This window comes from Podarcis cretensis (genome assembly GCF_951804945.1).
Source record: "Podarcis cretensis genome assembly, chromosome: 1".
Taxonomy (NCBI): domain Eukaryota; kingdom Metazoa; phylum Chordata; class Lepidosauria; order Squamata; family Lacertidae; genus Podarcis; species Podarcis cretensis.
This window is the reverse complement of record NC_137170.1, coordinates 46,004,503-46,019,153: the sequence shown is the minus strand read 5'-3', so window position 1 is coordinate 46,019,153 and position 14,651 is coordinate 46,004,503. Positions and strand designations below refer to the sequence as shown.

Here is a 14,651-nt window from a genome sequence, read left to right as displayed (position 1 = left end):
GTGCCTTTTCTGCCAGAAGGTTGTGACAGGTGCTATGAGGTAGGCAAAATCTCCAGACAGGCAAATTCCTTCCTGGTCCTAAATACAGCATCTGATTAATTCCACAACAAGGTCAAACATGTGCTCTGTTAGCTTGCCTTTGTGTAGGGCCAAGATATACCAGGTGGGCAGATGGGATATCCATTGCTGAGTGCTCTGCCCACTCCTGGCGCAGCCAGAATGTAACGTGTGGAGGCAGACCTGAGTGGAGATAGGCTGCCTCAGGTCCATCTCCACAACCGCACTCCCTAGACTGGCAATGGTTGGCCATTTTGCATTTGAAATTCTGGTGGGAAGTCCCAGAAGACCTTGTGACCAGCTGAGGCTGAATAACACAACCGGTGGTCAACCCCTGGCTTCCTCGCAGCTGTGCCAGTTTGCAATTGCCGCTGCTGCTAATATGATAAGCAGTCTTTTCATTAATCAGCTAGATCATTCGGTCTGAAACTTTTTAATTCACAAAAATGCAGCTGATTAAGGCATCATTAGGATTTTTATGATAAGTGCTCATAAAAACTGCAGATGGCAGGCACATTCTCTAAATAGGCATTCACCATTGTCACACAGCTTAGAAAAAGAGAAAAGCCCCTTTCACTACAAGAGTCTGTCCGGCAGTGACCCTCCATCTATGGAATACCCTACCCTGAGAGGCTTAGCTGGTGCCTACTTTAATATCTTTTTGATGCCAGGCAAAGTTCCTCCCCGCAGCCCTTTTAATATCTCTAGTATCTTTGAACACCAATAATCTGCATCTGCAGAATGATGACAATAGCATAACCTCTAACATTTCGCCGATGAAAATAGGGACGTCCCATTCTGTGATGATAATTTTACTATTTATACCCCACACATCTTACTGGGTTGTCCCAGCTACTCTGAGCAGCTTCCAACATATATAAAACATAATAAAACATTAAACATTAAAAAAACCATCCATATACAGAATTGCCTTCAGACGCCTTCGGGGGGTCAGATAACTCAATACCCTCCAACATTTGTCCAATGAAAATAGGGACGTCCTAAGGAAAAGTGGGACATTCTGGGATCAAATCAGAAACTGGGATGGCTTCTCTAAATCAGGGACGTACCTGGAAAATAGGGACACTTAGAGGGTCTGCAATAGTTGGGCTGAGTTGTTCTTTGGATTGCTGGATTTGATTTACCTGTGTCTATTGACACAGCACACTTATCTGGACACATAATTTGGTTATGGATACTTGTTTTTAACATTTGCTGCTTTTATCTGTAGTTTATTGATTATTGTTTTATATTGTTAGAGGAGCTTTTTATTAAGCAGTTTTTAAATTATTCTAAATAAATCAACATAAATAAAAAAGTATTGTTGTACTATTACTGGATTGGTTCATTGATTTAGGGTAGTATGATTGAATTGCTGTATTTTTTTTAAAGTCATTTTTCACTGTGTATGTTGCTTAGCCAAAAAATAAAATAAAATATGTGACTCATGAACTAAATTAATATAATAATGTTAAATAATACATGTGTGCCTGATCTAAATAAAAAAAAAAATACATGTGTGAATCATCTAAGCCTTTTGCCTGCCAGGATGAAGGTGTGTGTGTTTGTGTGTGTGTAGAAATCTCTGACGTTTTTGTGCCTGAAGTGTAGCCTACTGGACAAAGGTAAGAGCTATAACCATTGATCCTCCCACTTTTACCTCTGGCCATGCCCATTGCTGGCACCTAGTCCCTGGGAGATGGCTCATGGAGGTTTGTGGCATTCAAGCATTGAAAAAGATTACCCACTTTTGATCTAAGTACACTTATTGTTTCTGAAAAATTGTTTTTATTCATATGCAGATCTATGCAGATTTAATTTATAGAGTAATAAACTAAAAGCACATTTGAAATGATTTTTTTTTAAAAAAAACACATTTTTTGGCTTGCTGCTCTTATGAAAAGCTAGAGTTTGTCTCTCTCTGAACTTGAGGTTTCTATGCTATTAGTTGCATATCAGTCTGATAGTATCTTTCAAAACTCAGGACTATGGGGAATTTGTATGAAGATGCTGATTGGTCCCAGAAATACCTGGAGGAAGCCATTCTCAAAGCCCGGAAACAAGTGACTAAGTCCAAGCTTAACTCCTTTTCCATGGATAAACTGAAGTATTATTATAATGAACTGAAACAAAGAAGCGAAGAAGGACACAACACTTCATTCATAGACCTCTGGGGGCTTGTCATTGAATCCATGTTACATGATGAGGTAATTGTTGTATTCCCCACCTCCCCTCCATTTTGAAACATGGCAGTTAATCAAGGGGAAATGGAGGTTTATACACATAGGGCCAAGTTGCTTGAAATACAGTGGTTTGAAAGGAAAGTATGCTTTCACACAGTGTATAAATAAGGTATGAAATTCAGCTACTTTAAGATAGGGCTGCCATATGTCGGGAATTTGCCAGACATAGCCAGGATTCGTCTGCCAAAAATGGCAGCCCATACAAATCCCCCCTCCCCCCCCAAAAAAGCTTCTTTGGATGGATTGCAAAAATTGCTCAATAACGTTTGTGTCCGGATTTTCACTTTTTGAGATATGGCAACCCTATTTAATATGTGGTGATTGCCACAAGCCGAGATGGCTTTAAAAGGGGTTTAGAAAAATTCATGGAGAATTGGGATTATAGAGCTGGGCTTTTCTAATGTTCTTAGAACAGAACTCCTCCCACATCACAGCCTACGTACCTCGTTGATTCTGCACCCCCTCTGCCAAATCTTATCCATCTGCACCCCAAGTGACAGCATAAGCCTTGTCATCCAAGCATCAGGTATATGCACATCCATAAACTGATATTTAGAGGATTCTATCAAGTCAAACCCTGTGTTGGGAGACAGTGACAGTCTGTGTTCTGTTCCTCCTGGAAGGTGAGTCTGATGTGCTGGAGATTGGGAACCAGGACAATGGAGCTGAAGAAACCTCAAGGCGTAGAATCATAGAATTGCAGAGTTGGACAGAACCCCAAGGGTCATCTAGTCCAACCCCTGCAATGCAGGAATCACAACTAAGGCATCCATGACAGCCAGCCATACCACCTCTGCTTAAAATTATTCAGTGAAGGAGAGTCTACAAACTCCCAAGGGAGTCTGTTCCACTGTGTTTAGTCAGGATCTCCCTTCTTGTAAGTTGAAGCCATTGGTTTGAGTTCATGCTCAGCTGGAGAATAAAGCAGCAGCTGTGTGTATGTCAAGAGGAAGTCCTGAGTAGGGCGACTGGGAGTTCAGGGGAACAAAGAAAGTGGACAGAGAATGAGAGACTTAAGAACAAAAAAAGCCTGAGTGGGGGAGGCAAATGGCAGAGACCTGGATGAGGGAAACACAAGGTGACAGTAGGAGAGAAGAGAAAGGGAAGGAAAAGAAAGGAGAAGCCTTTCAACAGAGGAGGACGGCAAAGAGAATAATAGGGGAAGGTCTGGGGGCTATTAACCCCAGTGGTGGAGTGAGAGTATTAAGAGGTGTAGGCAGAGCCACTACACCACGGGAAATGTTCTTGATGGGACAGGATCCAATGATGACAAGAGCACCCAAACTCACAGTGAGGGGCTCATCAGGTGTTTCCTGGGGACCACAGGGCACTGTATTTCATAGAGGGCACTGTATTTCATACTCCTGTGTAGAACACATTTATGCTTTTAATGTTGCCCTAGTTTTCAGCTGCATTTCCCCCTGCATTTCAGTGTTTTGATATGTATTTTGATATTGGACGCTGCCTTGAGACTTGACATGGAAGCCAGTACGGAATTGTTTCAAACAAATATAATATAACAATATAAAAATCTGGGAACATGCATGCAGACACGTATTCAGATCTTAGATTCCAGCTCAGTTTTAAACTAACGAATCTATAATTTTGATCACCATTGTTCTTCTCTCTCATTTGCAGAAAGACAATAGTACAATCTCAGGTCAGCGAATGGCTGTGAATGAGGGTCAGAATCCCTTGCCCATTTATTTGACTGTCAATCTTAAAGACCAGTACAGTGCTCAAGATTACAAAGGTAATGTTGCTATTATAAATCAATGAGGGGTCCTCTTTGTTGTTCTACCAACCTCAGAAGCTCAGGGAAGGCAGTGGCAGCCCAGGAAAAATGCCTAGTCAGCTCAAGTATGGAAACACCTGCCTTTGTGGTTAGAGTGACCGTACTCTAACCATATTGTGTGTAAACAGAGATTGGAGTTCTATCCTCCTAACACTTTCCAAATTGCTTGCTGTAACCTTTCCTGCTTCGGCAAGAAATAAAACTCTGCTTTTAGAGAATTCTTGGGCATCACTTGTTGTTGCTAGCGAGTAAAAAGATTTGGCTGTGCAAGTCTCTTTCCCCACATCAGTAGGGGAAATCGAACTCCATTTTGTTGTTTTCACAGAGTGGCTGGAGTTCACACCGTATGAAGTGGGGAACTTCAAATATGGCGCCTACACCCATTCAGAAGATTTTGGTAGTGAGTACTTCATGGGACGACTGATGAAGAAGCTTCCAGAAAGTCGAATCTGCTTCATGCAAGGTGCTGAGGGCGGGGGAGGATCAGTTACAAAGAAAATAGTAGTTTAGGCAAAGTAGAGCTAGGATCAATTCACTTGACCTAGCACCCAATCATTTCTTATTGTAGTTCCCAAATGTCTAAATCAGTTTTGTTTTTTGTTTTGGCTTCACTGGCAAAGCTACTTCAGGGAAAGTTGATGCACTGAGTTATGTAGGCAACACAATGCAGTAATATTTTACACAACACATTTAAATGCAGTGTGAAGGTTTACACTGATAATTGTTCAGATAATTGTGAGTTATTCTGGAAAGCAAATATTTCTCCCTAGTTTCAGGTTTAGTTTGGTTTATTATTTCTATCCCACTTCAGTGTTACTTGGTTTTTTGATGAAAAGCAAGGGACAGTGATGATCAATAGTGTATTCCAAACCAGTTGTATGTGAATCTTGACTAGGGTGATCAGAAGCAAAGGAGGTCAGAACTATACATTAAATAACCGAGGGCACAAAGACATGTTAGCAGGTGGAGCTCATCATGTGTTGCAATTCTCTCTGCTGCACAATTAGAAACTGGCATAATTTCCTTAGCTCAATTTAGAATCCACTAAGCTTTCTTAGTGAGCATTTGGGCATGTGTGTTTGTTTTCTGAGAGAATATATGGAGCAAATATGCTGATGCGACTGCCCAGATGCATGGGTAACCAACAAGGTGCCCTCTAGATGTTGCTGGGCCCCCATGGGAGTGGTAGCCCAACAACACCCAGTTGGTATCACGTTGCCTACCCTGGCTTTGTGTATTGTTCCCTGGTCATTGTCCCCCCCCTTCTCAAAACAGATATACACATGAACAAGATGATGTTTTGGACAGGATGGGGAACAATAACCATATGAACATTTTCTAGCAATGGCCCCATTACATCCACACTACAGGGCTGAGATCCATAGCCCTTGCAGGAATCCATTTCCCAAAGAGAATTACAAAACAGTTTTTCAGGCTGAAACCATATTTCACAACTCTGGATGCCTTTATACAATTAGTGAGCTCCAGTGCAAGGCAAAATACCTGTTTCCTTCCAAAGCTTCACCTATTTAGTATTTTGAAATCTCTTCCATTTCACAGGGATGTGGAGCAGCATATTTTCCTTGGATTTCATGTATTTCTGGAATTTGGCTCATAACTCTGAAGACTTTTGGAGCAGGTGGACAAAAGACAAAGTAGAAGACATTGGTAATGTGACATCCTTGCTTCTTTTAGATTTTTCTGTTTTGTAAAATAATTGTTGACACACTCCTGTTTGATAACAGATTTGCGTAGACTAATTACTCGTTCCAGTAAAAGGAGACAGGAAACATTATTGTTTGATTCCATTAAAACAAAAAATGCCCACCCAAGAAAGTGATCAGACACAGACATTGATCCAGACAAAAAAACAGGCCCAAATTCTCCCAGTTCCCTTGACAACTAGTGTGAGAGACCAAATCTAATTAAAACCTAGTCTATGGAGGGTTTTTACCTTTCCGGCGTGTTCAGGCTATGTGCAACAACAGCTCATGAATATGTGTATTTAAGATGCTTTATTTATTAATTGGAGGTATTTTTAATCCACCCTTCACTTGATGGTGGTACATACCTCAACAATGAAAGCATCATTAGCAGTGTATAATTAATTAATCATCAGCCACATTAGTAAGACTCACAGAAAAATCACCAAAAAAATGTTCAATCAATGTGAGGCAAAATATAGCAATTCTTGATCCTCAAGAGCCTAGACAAAGAGGTGTATCCTTGTCTGAAATGAAACAAAACAGTGTTGGAGCATGGCACACCACAAAGTGATAGCTATTCCAGAAGTGTTGCCACCACAGAATATTATTTGTGGCAGTGCTTGCAGTCCAAAACGATCATAGGTTTTATTCCTAGCACTTTATCACTTCCGACCATTGGTCCATCGAGCCTAGTTTTTCTTTTCTGTTTGGACTGGCAGTGGTCTTTTGAAATCTTGGGCAAGATATCCTTAAATCCTTTTACTGAAAGGGATGAACCTGTGACCTTCTGCAGACAAAAGAGGTGCTTTTTCACTATGTTATTGATCTTCCTCAAGCCTCTGTGAACAAAATGTCATTGTTATCAAGGGGCATTAAACATCCCTTATGTCTTTTGCAGATGCTTCTCTTTCACCCTCAGGACCACGAGATCTGGAAACCCGCAAAATCACCCCCCAGGGCCAGCTATCTTATGCTCTCCGAGATGTCTTAACAGGACGCCCAACAATAGCAGAATATCCCAATTTCCTGAAAGGCTTCCAGTTTCATGAGGAATACTTAAAGAATGAGCACTTTTCTGCGTGGAAAGGCACAGTAATAAACCTACATTTGTGGTGATATCTTGTTGGCTTCTCAGTTGTCACTCAATATACAAGAACATTTGACTCAGGAAAACGAGTAATCTAGTTTTGTGTTAATTAAACTAGGAATTCATTGTGTGGCACAAGCAGTTCTCACCAAAGAATCACTTCCATTTGAACCTGGCAGCTTGCTCCACCAAAGACATTTTGGAAGATTCAGAATACAAGGCCAAAGAGGCTCAAAGAGGCTGGAGAACCAGTGGAAAATTATGCACAAAACAGCTGTGGTGATATTTCACTGGTTATGTGATTGATTTGTTGCCACTTTTTGCCTTACATTTCATAGTTAACCCTAGAAAAAAAGTTCACATTTTCAGTTACATACATTTCTCACTCTTTGTGTCCCATATAACTTCTTCCAACATTTTCAGGGGTGAATAGCAGTGTTTGCTGGGAATGGGAGAATCTCCCCAATTTGGTTTCTCATTTCCCAGCCTTTTCAGTACGCCACATTTCAGCATGTTTGCATATTTTTAAAAAGGAAATTCCTCATGTTTCCTTCAAAAAACCCCTCCAAAATAACTAAGGACAATAAAGTAACATTCACAATACTATTTAACAGCTCTCCCTCCCCCTAAAAAATCCCACTGGGGAGCAGCAGAGGTTAAAATGGTAATTAAAAAGCACTAATACACAAAGTTTGGATGAAATTAGAGGACATTCCTTTATTTTTTGCCTTGGGAGCTTTTGTTGTTTTTGCACAAAGTTGACCTGCAAATTTGCTTTTCAGATACCGTGGTGGATGATTACCCTAACCAGCTAATGGAAACAGCAGAGCATGCTCTGTCTCTGGTGGATACTGGATTTTTCATCAATACCAGCTACCCACCCCTTCTGAGACCTGAGAGAAAAGTGGATCTTATACTGCATTTAAATTACACTGGGGGCTCACAGACCTTGGTGAGATCTTTTAATTGTTCCTGTCTTTCTTCTATAAGCTCTTATGCAAAGATTAAAATGCAACAGGCGCACACTGTGGACTGGCCATCTTTCAAATCCTACATAAGTCATGCAGGATTTGAACAAAGATATACAACAATGTTCTTGCAGCGCAATGCTTTCTGCTTTCTCAACTGAAATCTCTCCTACCTCCCCACATGTTTGGAGGTTTCCGCCAGCTCTCCGGAGCACATGTGGAAAGAAGAGGAGGGAAAATGCCATTACATAAGTGGAAACCCTTATACAGATGGAGCGAGTTACTTAGATGCCACTCTAGGCTGAAACAGACTTTGTTGGTGCAGCATTAGTTTTGTGTTGTATTTGATTTTCACAGCCCATTTCTTTGTGATTTCTCACCTAGAATTTAGACCAGTTTTCCACTTATATTGCTAAGCTCGGAATCCCATTTCCCAACATGGAGCTCAGTGAGGAAGACAAGAAGAACCTGAAGGAGTGCTATTGGTTTGAAGATACAGATAACGCAGCAGCTCCTATTGTGCTCTTTTTCCCACTGACAAACGATACTTTCAGAAAATACAAAGAACCTGGTAAGTTGCGAAAAGCCACTGAGCTTCCCAACATCACAGTGACTAGTCACACTCCAATAATGCTCTTCGCTGACTAGACACTTAAGTATTCCTTTGGTCAAATTGCTAGTCTTTCCATGAGCACCAAATCCTATAAGTAGAAGTGCACTGAACCACACTTAAAAGGTTGATTGTATCTGGCCTAGTTTTGAGCACATGGTAAAGTGTCTTTGCTCTATAGCCAGGTCTTAATTTTATAATGACCAATGTGCAGATGCCTTTGCCATGGTGCACTGAATTGTCCGCATGTGTCATAAAGCAAGAACTTGGGAGAATGGTTGAGCAATGATACAACAATGCCAACCTACCAATGATACAACAATGTCAAAGAAGGGTCAAACAAAGGTCTCTATTTTAGCACATATTCCACCCATTTCCCTCAAGGAGGCCATTTTGTGGTTGATAAGTTTCCTGTAATTAGAGTTGTCTCTATATCTATCCATCAACTTCATAGAATCATAGAATTGTAGAGTTGGAAGGGACCACGAGAGTCATCTAGTCCAAATCCCTGCAATGCAGGGATCTTTTGCCTAATGCTGGGCTTGAACCCATGACCCTGGCATTAAGAGTCTCATGCTCTACCAGCTTATCTTACAAATGGTGGATGTGCAAAATTGTATACTGGTAAAGTGCTGGCACTAGTTCAAGGCTCAATAGCCTTGTAGGTAAAGGTAAAGGACCCCTGGACAGCTAAGTCCAGTCAAAGGTGACTATGGGGTGTAGCGCTCATCTCACTTCAGGCCAAGGGTGCTTGCATTTGTCCACAGTTTTCTGGGTCATGTGGCCAGCATGAATAAACCGCTTCTGGTGCAATGGGACACTGTGATGAGTGCCAGAGTGCACATAACTGCTGTTTACCTTTCTGTTGCAGCAGTACCTATTTATCTACTTGCACTGGCGTGCTTTCGAACTGCTAGGTTGGCAGAAGCTGGGACAGAGCAATGGCAGCTCATCCTGTCGTGCAGATTCGAACCGCTGACCTTCCGTTCGGCAAGCCCAAGAAGCTCAGTGGTTTAGATTACAGCGCCACCCGCTCAAATAATATAGTCTACACTGTTTCCCATCCCGTTGACTCTCTGGAAAGTGGGAAGGAGACACAGGGAGCTGTGTAGGTGGAAGACTCTGATCATAAAATGGCCACCTAGGTGATTTTACTTGAGTGAGTTCATTGCCAGCCTCTGGTTCTCAACAAATGGCCCATCAAACTGACAGCTGGAGCTGTCATATTTATTTTGGGCAAGCTCTGGTGTGATTTCATGCTGAGTTTTATATGTCTTTAGAGTATTTGTACATTATAGGAAGATGTAGTATTTAAGCAAGGCCAATAATATTACCCTTCTTAGATTAATGTGAATGGATGAACTCTGCTGTTTTGGCCTAGAGATGGAAACCTTACTGGTGAAACTCTTGGTGGTGTTCTTTCTACAGGTGTGGAACGCAGCCCCACAGATATGGAAGAAGGCAATGTGGATGTCTCTAGCTTTCATTCCCCATTTGCTACAAGAGAGGTGACCTTTTCAGAGGAGAATTTTGACAGATTGGTGAAACTGACTGAATACAACATCCTGAACAATGAGAACAAGATTGTCGAAGCCTTGCGTGTAGCTGTGGAGCGGAGAAAAAAGCGGAAATTATGAGTACCACCGCGGAGGGTCGTAGGCTGCAATCTTAAGCACGTCATTTTTGCTGCTACTCAAATTCATGTTGTAAATCTACATGAAGAGAACAGTTGTTCCATGAGCACCTACTGCAAGATATTTGTTTATTGAAAACGAGATAGCCATGTTTCCTTGTAATATTGGGAACACATTCTTTTAGGTAAGCTGCATCATAGTATAATTGCAATACAGGGATACACAGCCCTCCTTTTACAATAGATTATTTTGGGGAATCTATTCTCATATGGACCAGAAACTCTGAGAAAGAATGAAATTAATTATCTGTCTGCGCAATTATACATTGTAATCTTATACATTGTAATCTTAAATCCTCCTGCTTGATTTTCTCATTCATTTGATGTTTTTCTCCTCTGTGCTTGGTTTATTTTGTTACTCATGTTTGTTGTTGCCATGGTACATTATATATGCATGTCTTTTTTAAATGGAAAACTCAATAAACTCATTTTAAAAAGAAAGAAAACAGGGCAGTCATTACAGTTGTGCATACACACGAACAAATGATTCATACACCCCAAGAGAAAAATGTATATTACATAGAGAAGCAAGCACGTTAGAATAAAAGGAAAACAATCCTTAGTTGTTTGAGAGATACAGTGGTACCTCGGGTAAAGAACTTAATTCGTTCTGGAGGTCTGTTCTTAACCTGAAACTGTTCTTTTTTTTTTTTAATAATATTTATTAAAGATTTTCAAATATAACAAAAAAAAAAAAAAAGAAAAACATCCAAATTTAAGGCCTTATTTTCAATATCATCTTTCCAGGACTTCCCCCTCCCCACCCCCTCTTGTATTCCAATTCTTTCAAATAGATTCAACAAATTCTTACCCCAAATTTTAAAATTATTATCATTAACCCAATTTAAAAAATATTTCCCCATCCCCTAAAATCGACCTGTTCCCTTCCACGAGTTCCCCTCTTTAATATAAGATACAGATTAACATAAAAGAATTAATAAAAGAATAAAATATAATTTAACACCCTTTGGATTCCAAATTTCCCTCCCCCCTTTCCCGGTTGCGTTCCCAATGTCCATCAAATCCATTGTCTCCTGGAGCTCCCACATCTGAACCATAATCTAAGCCATAATCCTTCACCAGTCCGCTTTGCCGTCTTTTTAATAATCTTTACCATCTTTTAATCATCTTTAATTTCAAATGTCCAATCTTAGAAAGGGTCTATCTTCCAACTTTGTCCAATTCTTGTTTTTCTTGTTGTTCTTGATGTTCTCTCTTCTCATCTTTTTTTTTTCTTTTTTCCCCCCTGCTCTCCTGCACAAATGTTCTAATTCCAAAAAGCTTGTAATTCCTCTACAGAGGCTTTGTTATTCAGGAACAAAACAATACGTCAAGTCCCTTCCATTCTTCAATAGATAAATCTATTGTCTCCTTTAGTGTGTAGACCTCTGTAGACAAAATAGTGTTCCATTTCTGCAGTTTCCCAGGAGATAAAATGTCCGATTCAAATTCCATGCCAGCGATACTTGTAATAACCCACAGCTCCTCTAGAGGGATTATAGTAACTCAGTTTCATTCCCGATCTCACCCACCAATCAAAGTAACTTATTATTCCTTATTTTAAACAGTTTATATCCAATTTATAACAAATGTAACCAGCAAAGTCCTCGTAACAAAGTTTTCTTTTTGTTCTTCAGTTTTGGCAGCTCCTTTGACAGCTGTCAAAACCTCTATTTCTCCTCTCCAGGCGCTCTCACGGATCGCTCCCGGGGCTTCCGGGGGGGGGGTTGTATTTTAATTCACATTCCACTCTTCTCCTCCAGCCCAGCTTATAATTTTCCATCGCGAAATTAATATCTTTATCAAAAGAAAAGGTTGCGCTCGATCTTAGTTGTCAGGTCCTTTGCTTTAGCTCCTCTACAACAGGGGGGAGGTTGACTTCCTTTTTATACCTCCCCCGCTCGCTCCGAATTTAAGAAAAAATTTATTCCCCTTTTTAATCCAAGTTCCAATTACTCACGGGTTGTTCTTTTAAGTCCAGATTTTCAATGGAAGAAGTCAGCGCTCTCCGCCAAATGGCATGCGGCTTCGCTCGGCAGGGGAAGCGGAGGACTCACAGCACCACCCCCCCCTGTCACCCGCTCCACAGCCTTTAAAAAGGCTCCTTCGCGTGGTCGGGGGGGCGCAAACGGTGCCAGCCGAGTCACCATGCCCATGGGTTTCAGCGCCCATGGTTTTTGAGGGTCCCCGCGTCGCCGGCGCGGTAGAACCCAGCCCCTGCCGAGCAGACTCCCTCCGGAGCTCGGAGGGAGTCCGCCATTCGGCGATGGCGCCAACCCGGAAGTCTCCTTAACCTGAAACTGTTCTTAACCTGAAGCACCACTTTAGCTAATGGGGCCTCCCGCTGCTGCCGCACCGCCAGAGCACAATTTCTGTTCTCATCCTGAAGCAAAGTTCTTAACCCGAGGTACTATTTCTGGGCTAGCGGAGTCTGTAACCTGAAGTGTCTGTAACCTGAAGCATCTGTAACCCAAGGTACCACTGTACAGCAGAAGAGCAGATAAACACGCACTCAATGCTCTCTAGCGCTTTTAAATCTCAGTGCATTTCTATAGTCACCGTATTTTTTGCTCCATAAGATGCACTTTTTTCCTCCTAAAAAGTAAGGGGAAATGTCTGTGCGTCTTATGGAGCGAATGTGTGGTCGATCGCTGGCTCCCTTTCTGGCCCTGCCCCCTTGCCCAGGCCTCCATTGTTGAATGTTCTGAGGAAGCTGTTTCCCCAGCGACATGTGACTGGCTGATTAGATCATCGGTTTGGAAACTGTAGAAATGGCTCCCTTTCCTTTCCTAAAGAAGCTGCAGAACTGTGATTTGAACCCCATAAAGGCAGGATTTTCCCCCTTTGCAAAGTAAGGTCAACAACTTTGAGCTGATCCTCAAAAAAGGGGCTTTCCCCCTTTGCAAAAGAAGCTGCACAACTGAGCTGATCCCCTCCCAGAAACGGGGCTTTCCTCCTTTCCTCCTCTAAAAACTAGGTGCGTCTTATGGTCAGGTGCGTCTTATGGAGCGAAAAATACGGTGATCACCCAACCGTACAATTATCCCATTACCTACTTACTTCTGTTAATACCTAGCAATCTGTTTCCTAGTAAACATTTTTCTAATTCTGATGCAGAGACTGCCACAATCTATTTTTAAATCTCGGCTCTCAAAGCATAGCCTGGAATTCTGTGAGGCTTGTCCAGGTTTAGAGGACAGGAAGCTAGTAAAGAACTTTAATGTCTTTCTCCATCAAGATCAGCAACAGGAAGCTTGTAACTCCACCCAGATACAACTAAGGGCTTATCCACACTTCCTCTTGTCCTGCTGTCCTGCTGTTGGTTTTCCATGTTCTGATTTAAAGCTAGAGCAGGTTTTCCCTGGGAAAGGAGCATGGCAAGCAGGAAACTGCTCTGACTCATGCTTTCTCGGCATGGCATAAGATGAAGTGTTGATGAGCCCCAAGTCATGTGCCTTCTAGCCTTTGCCAAGCAGGTGCCTGCTATGTATTTTGAACAAACTCCTCTTAGCCCCCACTAGCATGTGCTTCTTCTTCCATCAATAGATACCTCAGCTGGCTGGGGCTGACTGGAGTTGTCCAAAACATTTGGAGGGGCACCAGGTTGCTGAATGCCAGACTAGACCATAAGATTATAATGCATGGAATCCAGTGGGATTTTTGTGGTCACAGAAGGGCTTTTGAAATAGCAGATATGTGTGCTAATGGAACAGAAGAGGAGGCAATTCCCCTTTCCACCCAAAGCCCACCTTCTACCCTGTTTTGGGGAGACCCCCAACTCTCTGGAACTGATTTTCGGGGGATGCTGGGAGCTACAACAGGGATTCCACCTAATGCTACTAGCTGTGTCATTATTTTTGTCCCACTGTCCTGTCTCATCAAGCTGGCTGGGCAGGTTTTTGAAGCACTTCAAAATCGGCAACGTATATGAAGACAATGAAGATAATGGGATGCGTATTTACACCGTGGCAATAAGGTCTTTACTGTTCCATCTTCAAATCTCTTTAAAAGCTTTCCTCTGTGTGTAGCCTACAAAAACAAGACAAACCCATGGATGCTGGACACCTCCCAGTCTTTGTTGTATTTCTTGATACTTCTCTCAACTCTACTTTTATCCTTCAGGCTGATTTCTTAAGCGCGGTTGCTTAACTAAAGTTCCAGGTTTCTAGTCTCAAAGCTGCAATTAGATAGCTGTTTTGCACCTTTATTAACATATTCCCACAACTTGCATGGACAAGTATGTGTGATACTTAATATAGTGCTTTGTCTTGATATTCTGAAGCCAAATGACCTGAAACCCATGTACAAAGGATGTGTGAGGGGATTATCTGATAAGAATTAGATGAAGGCCTTGGTTCCTATCTGGCCTCTGACCCTTGCATGGTCTTCCTGTTTGATCCTGGCTCCGCTATGCAGTTCTACATTATTATGCGACTGGAATGATGTGGGGAGAGGGGAAACAACAGCCACAACATCACCATCAAATGAGAAA

General features: G+C 41.8%; 1 protein-coding gene across 1 annotated transcript in view; it reads left to right on the top strand.

Moving 5' to 3' along the window:
• LOC307209926 (cytosolic phospholipase A2 epsilon-like) overlaps positions 1 to 10,605 on the top strand; it is a 47,130-nt gene extending 36,525 nt beyond the window's left edge. Inside the window, exons 14-21 of the mRNA XM_079965352.1 lie at positions 2,042 to 2,264; positions 3,939 to 4,053; positions 4,421 to 4,558; positions 5,656 to 5,763; positions 6,700 to 6,888; positions 7,671 to 7,840; positions 8,241 to 8,427; positions 9,895 to 10,605. Of these exons, the coding sequence (XP_079821478.1) occupies positions 2,042 to 2,264; positions 3,939 to 4,053; positions 4,421 to 4,558; positions 5,656 to 5,763; positions 6,700 to 6,888; positions 7,671 to 7,840; positions 8,241 to 8,427; positions 9,895 to 10,103 (1,339 nt within the window). The 3' untranslated portion in view covers positions 10,104 to 10,605. The remainder of the gene's footprint in view (positions 1 to 2,041; positions 2,265 to 3,938; positions 4,054 to 4,420; positions 4,559 to 5,655; positions 5,764 to 6,699; positions 6,889 to 7,670; positions 7,841 to 8,240; positions 8,428 to 9,894) is intronic.
• Positions 10,606 to 14,651: the final 4,046 nt, after the last annotated feature.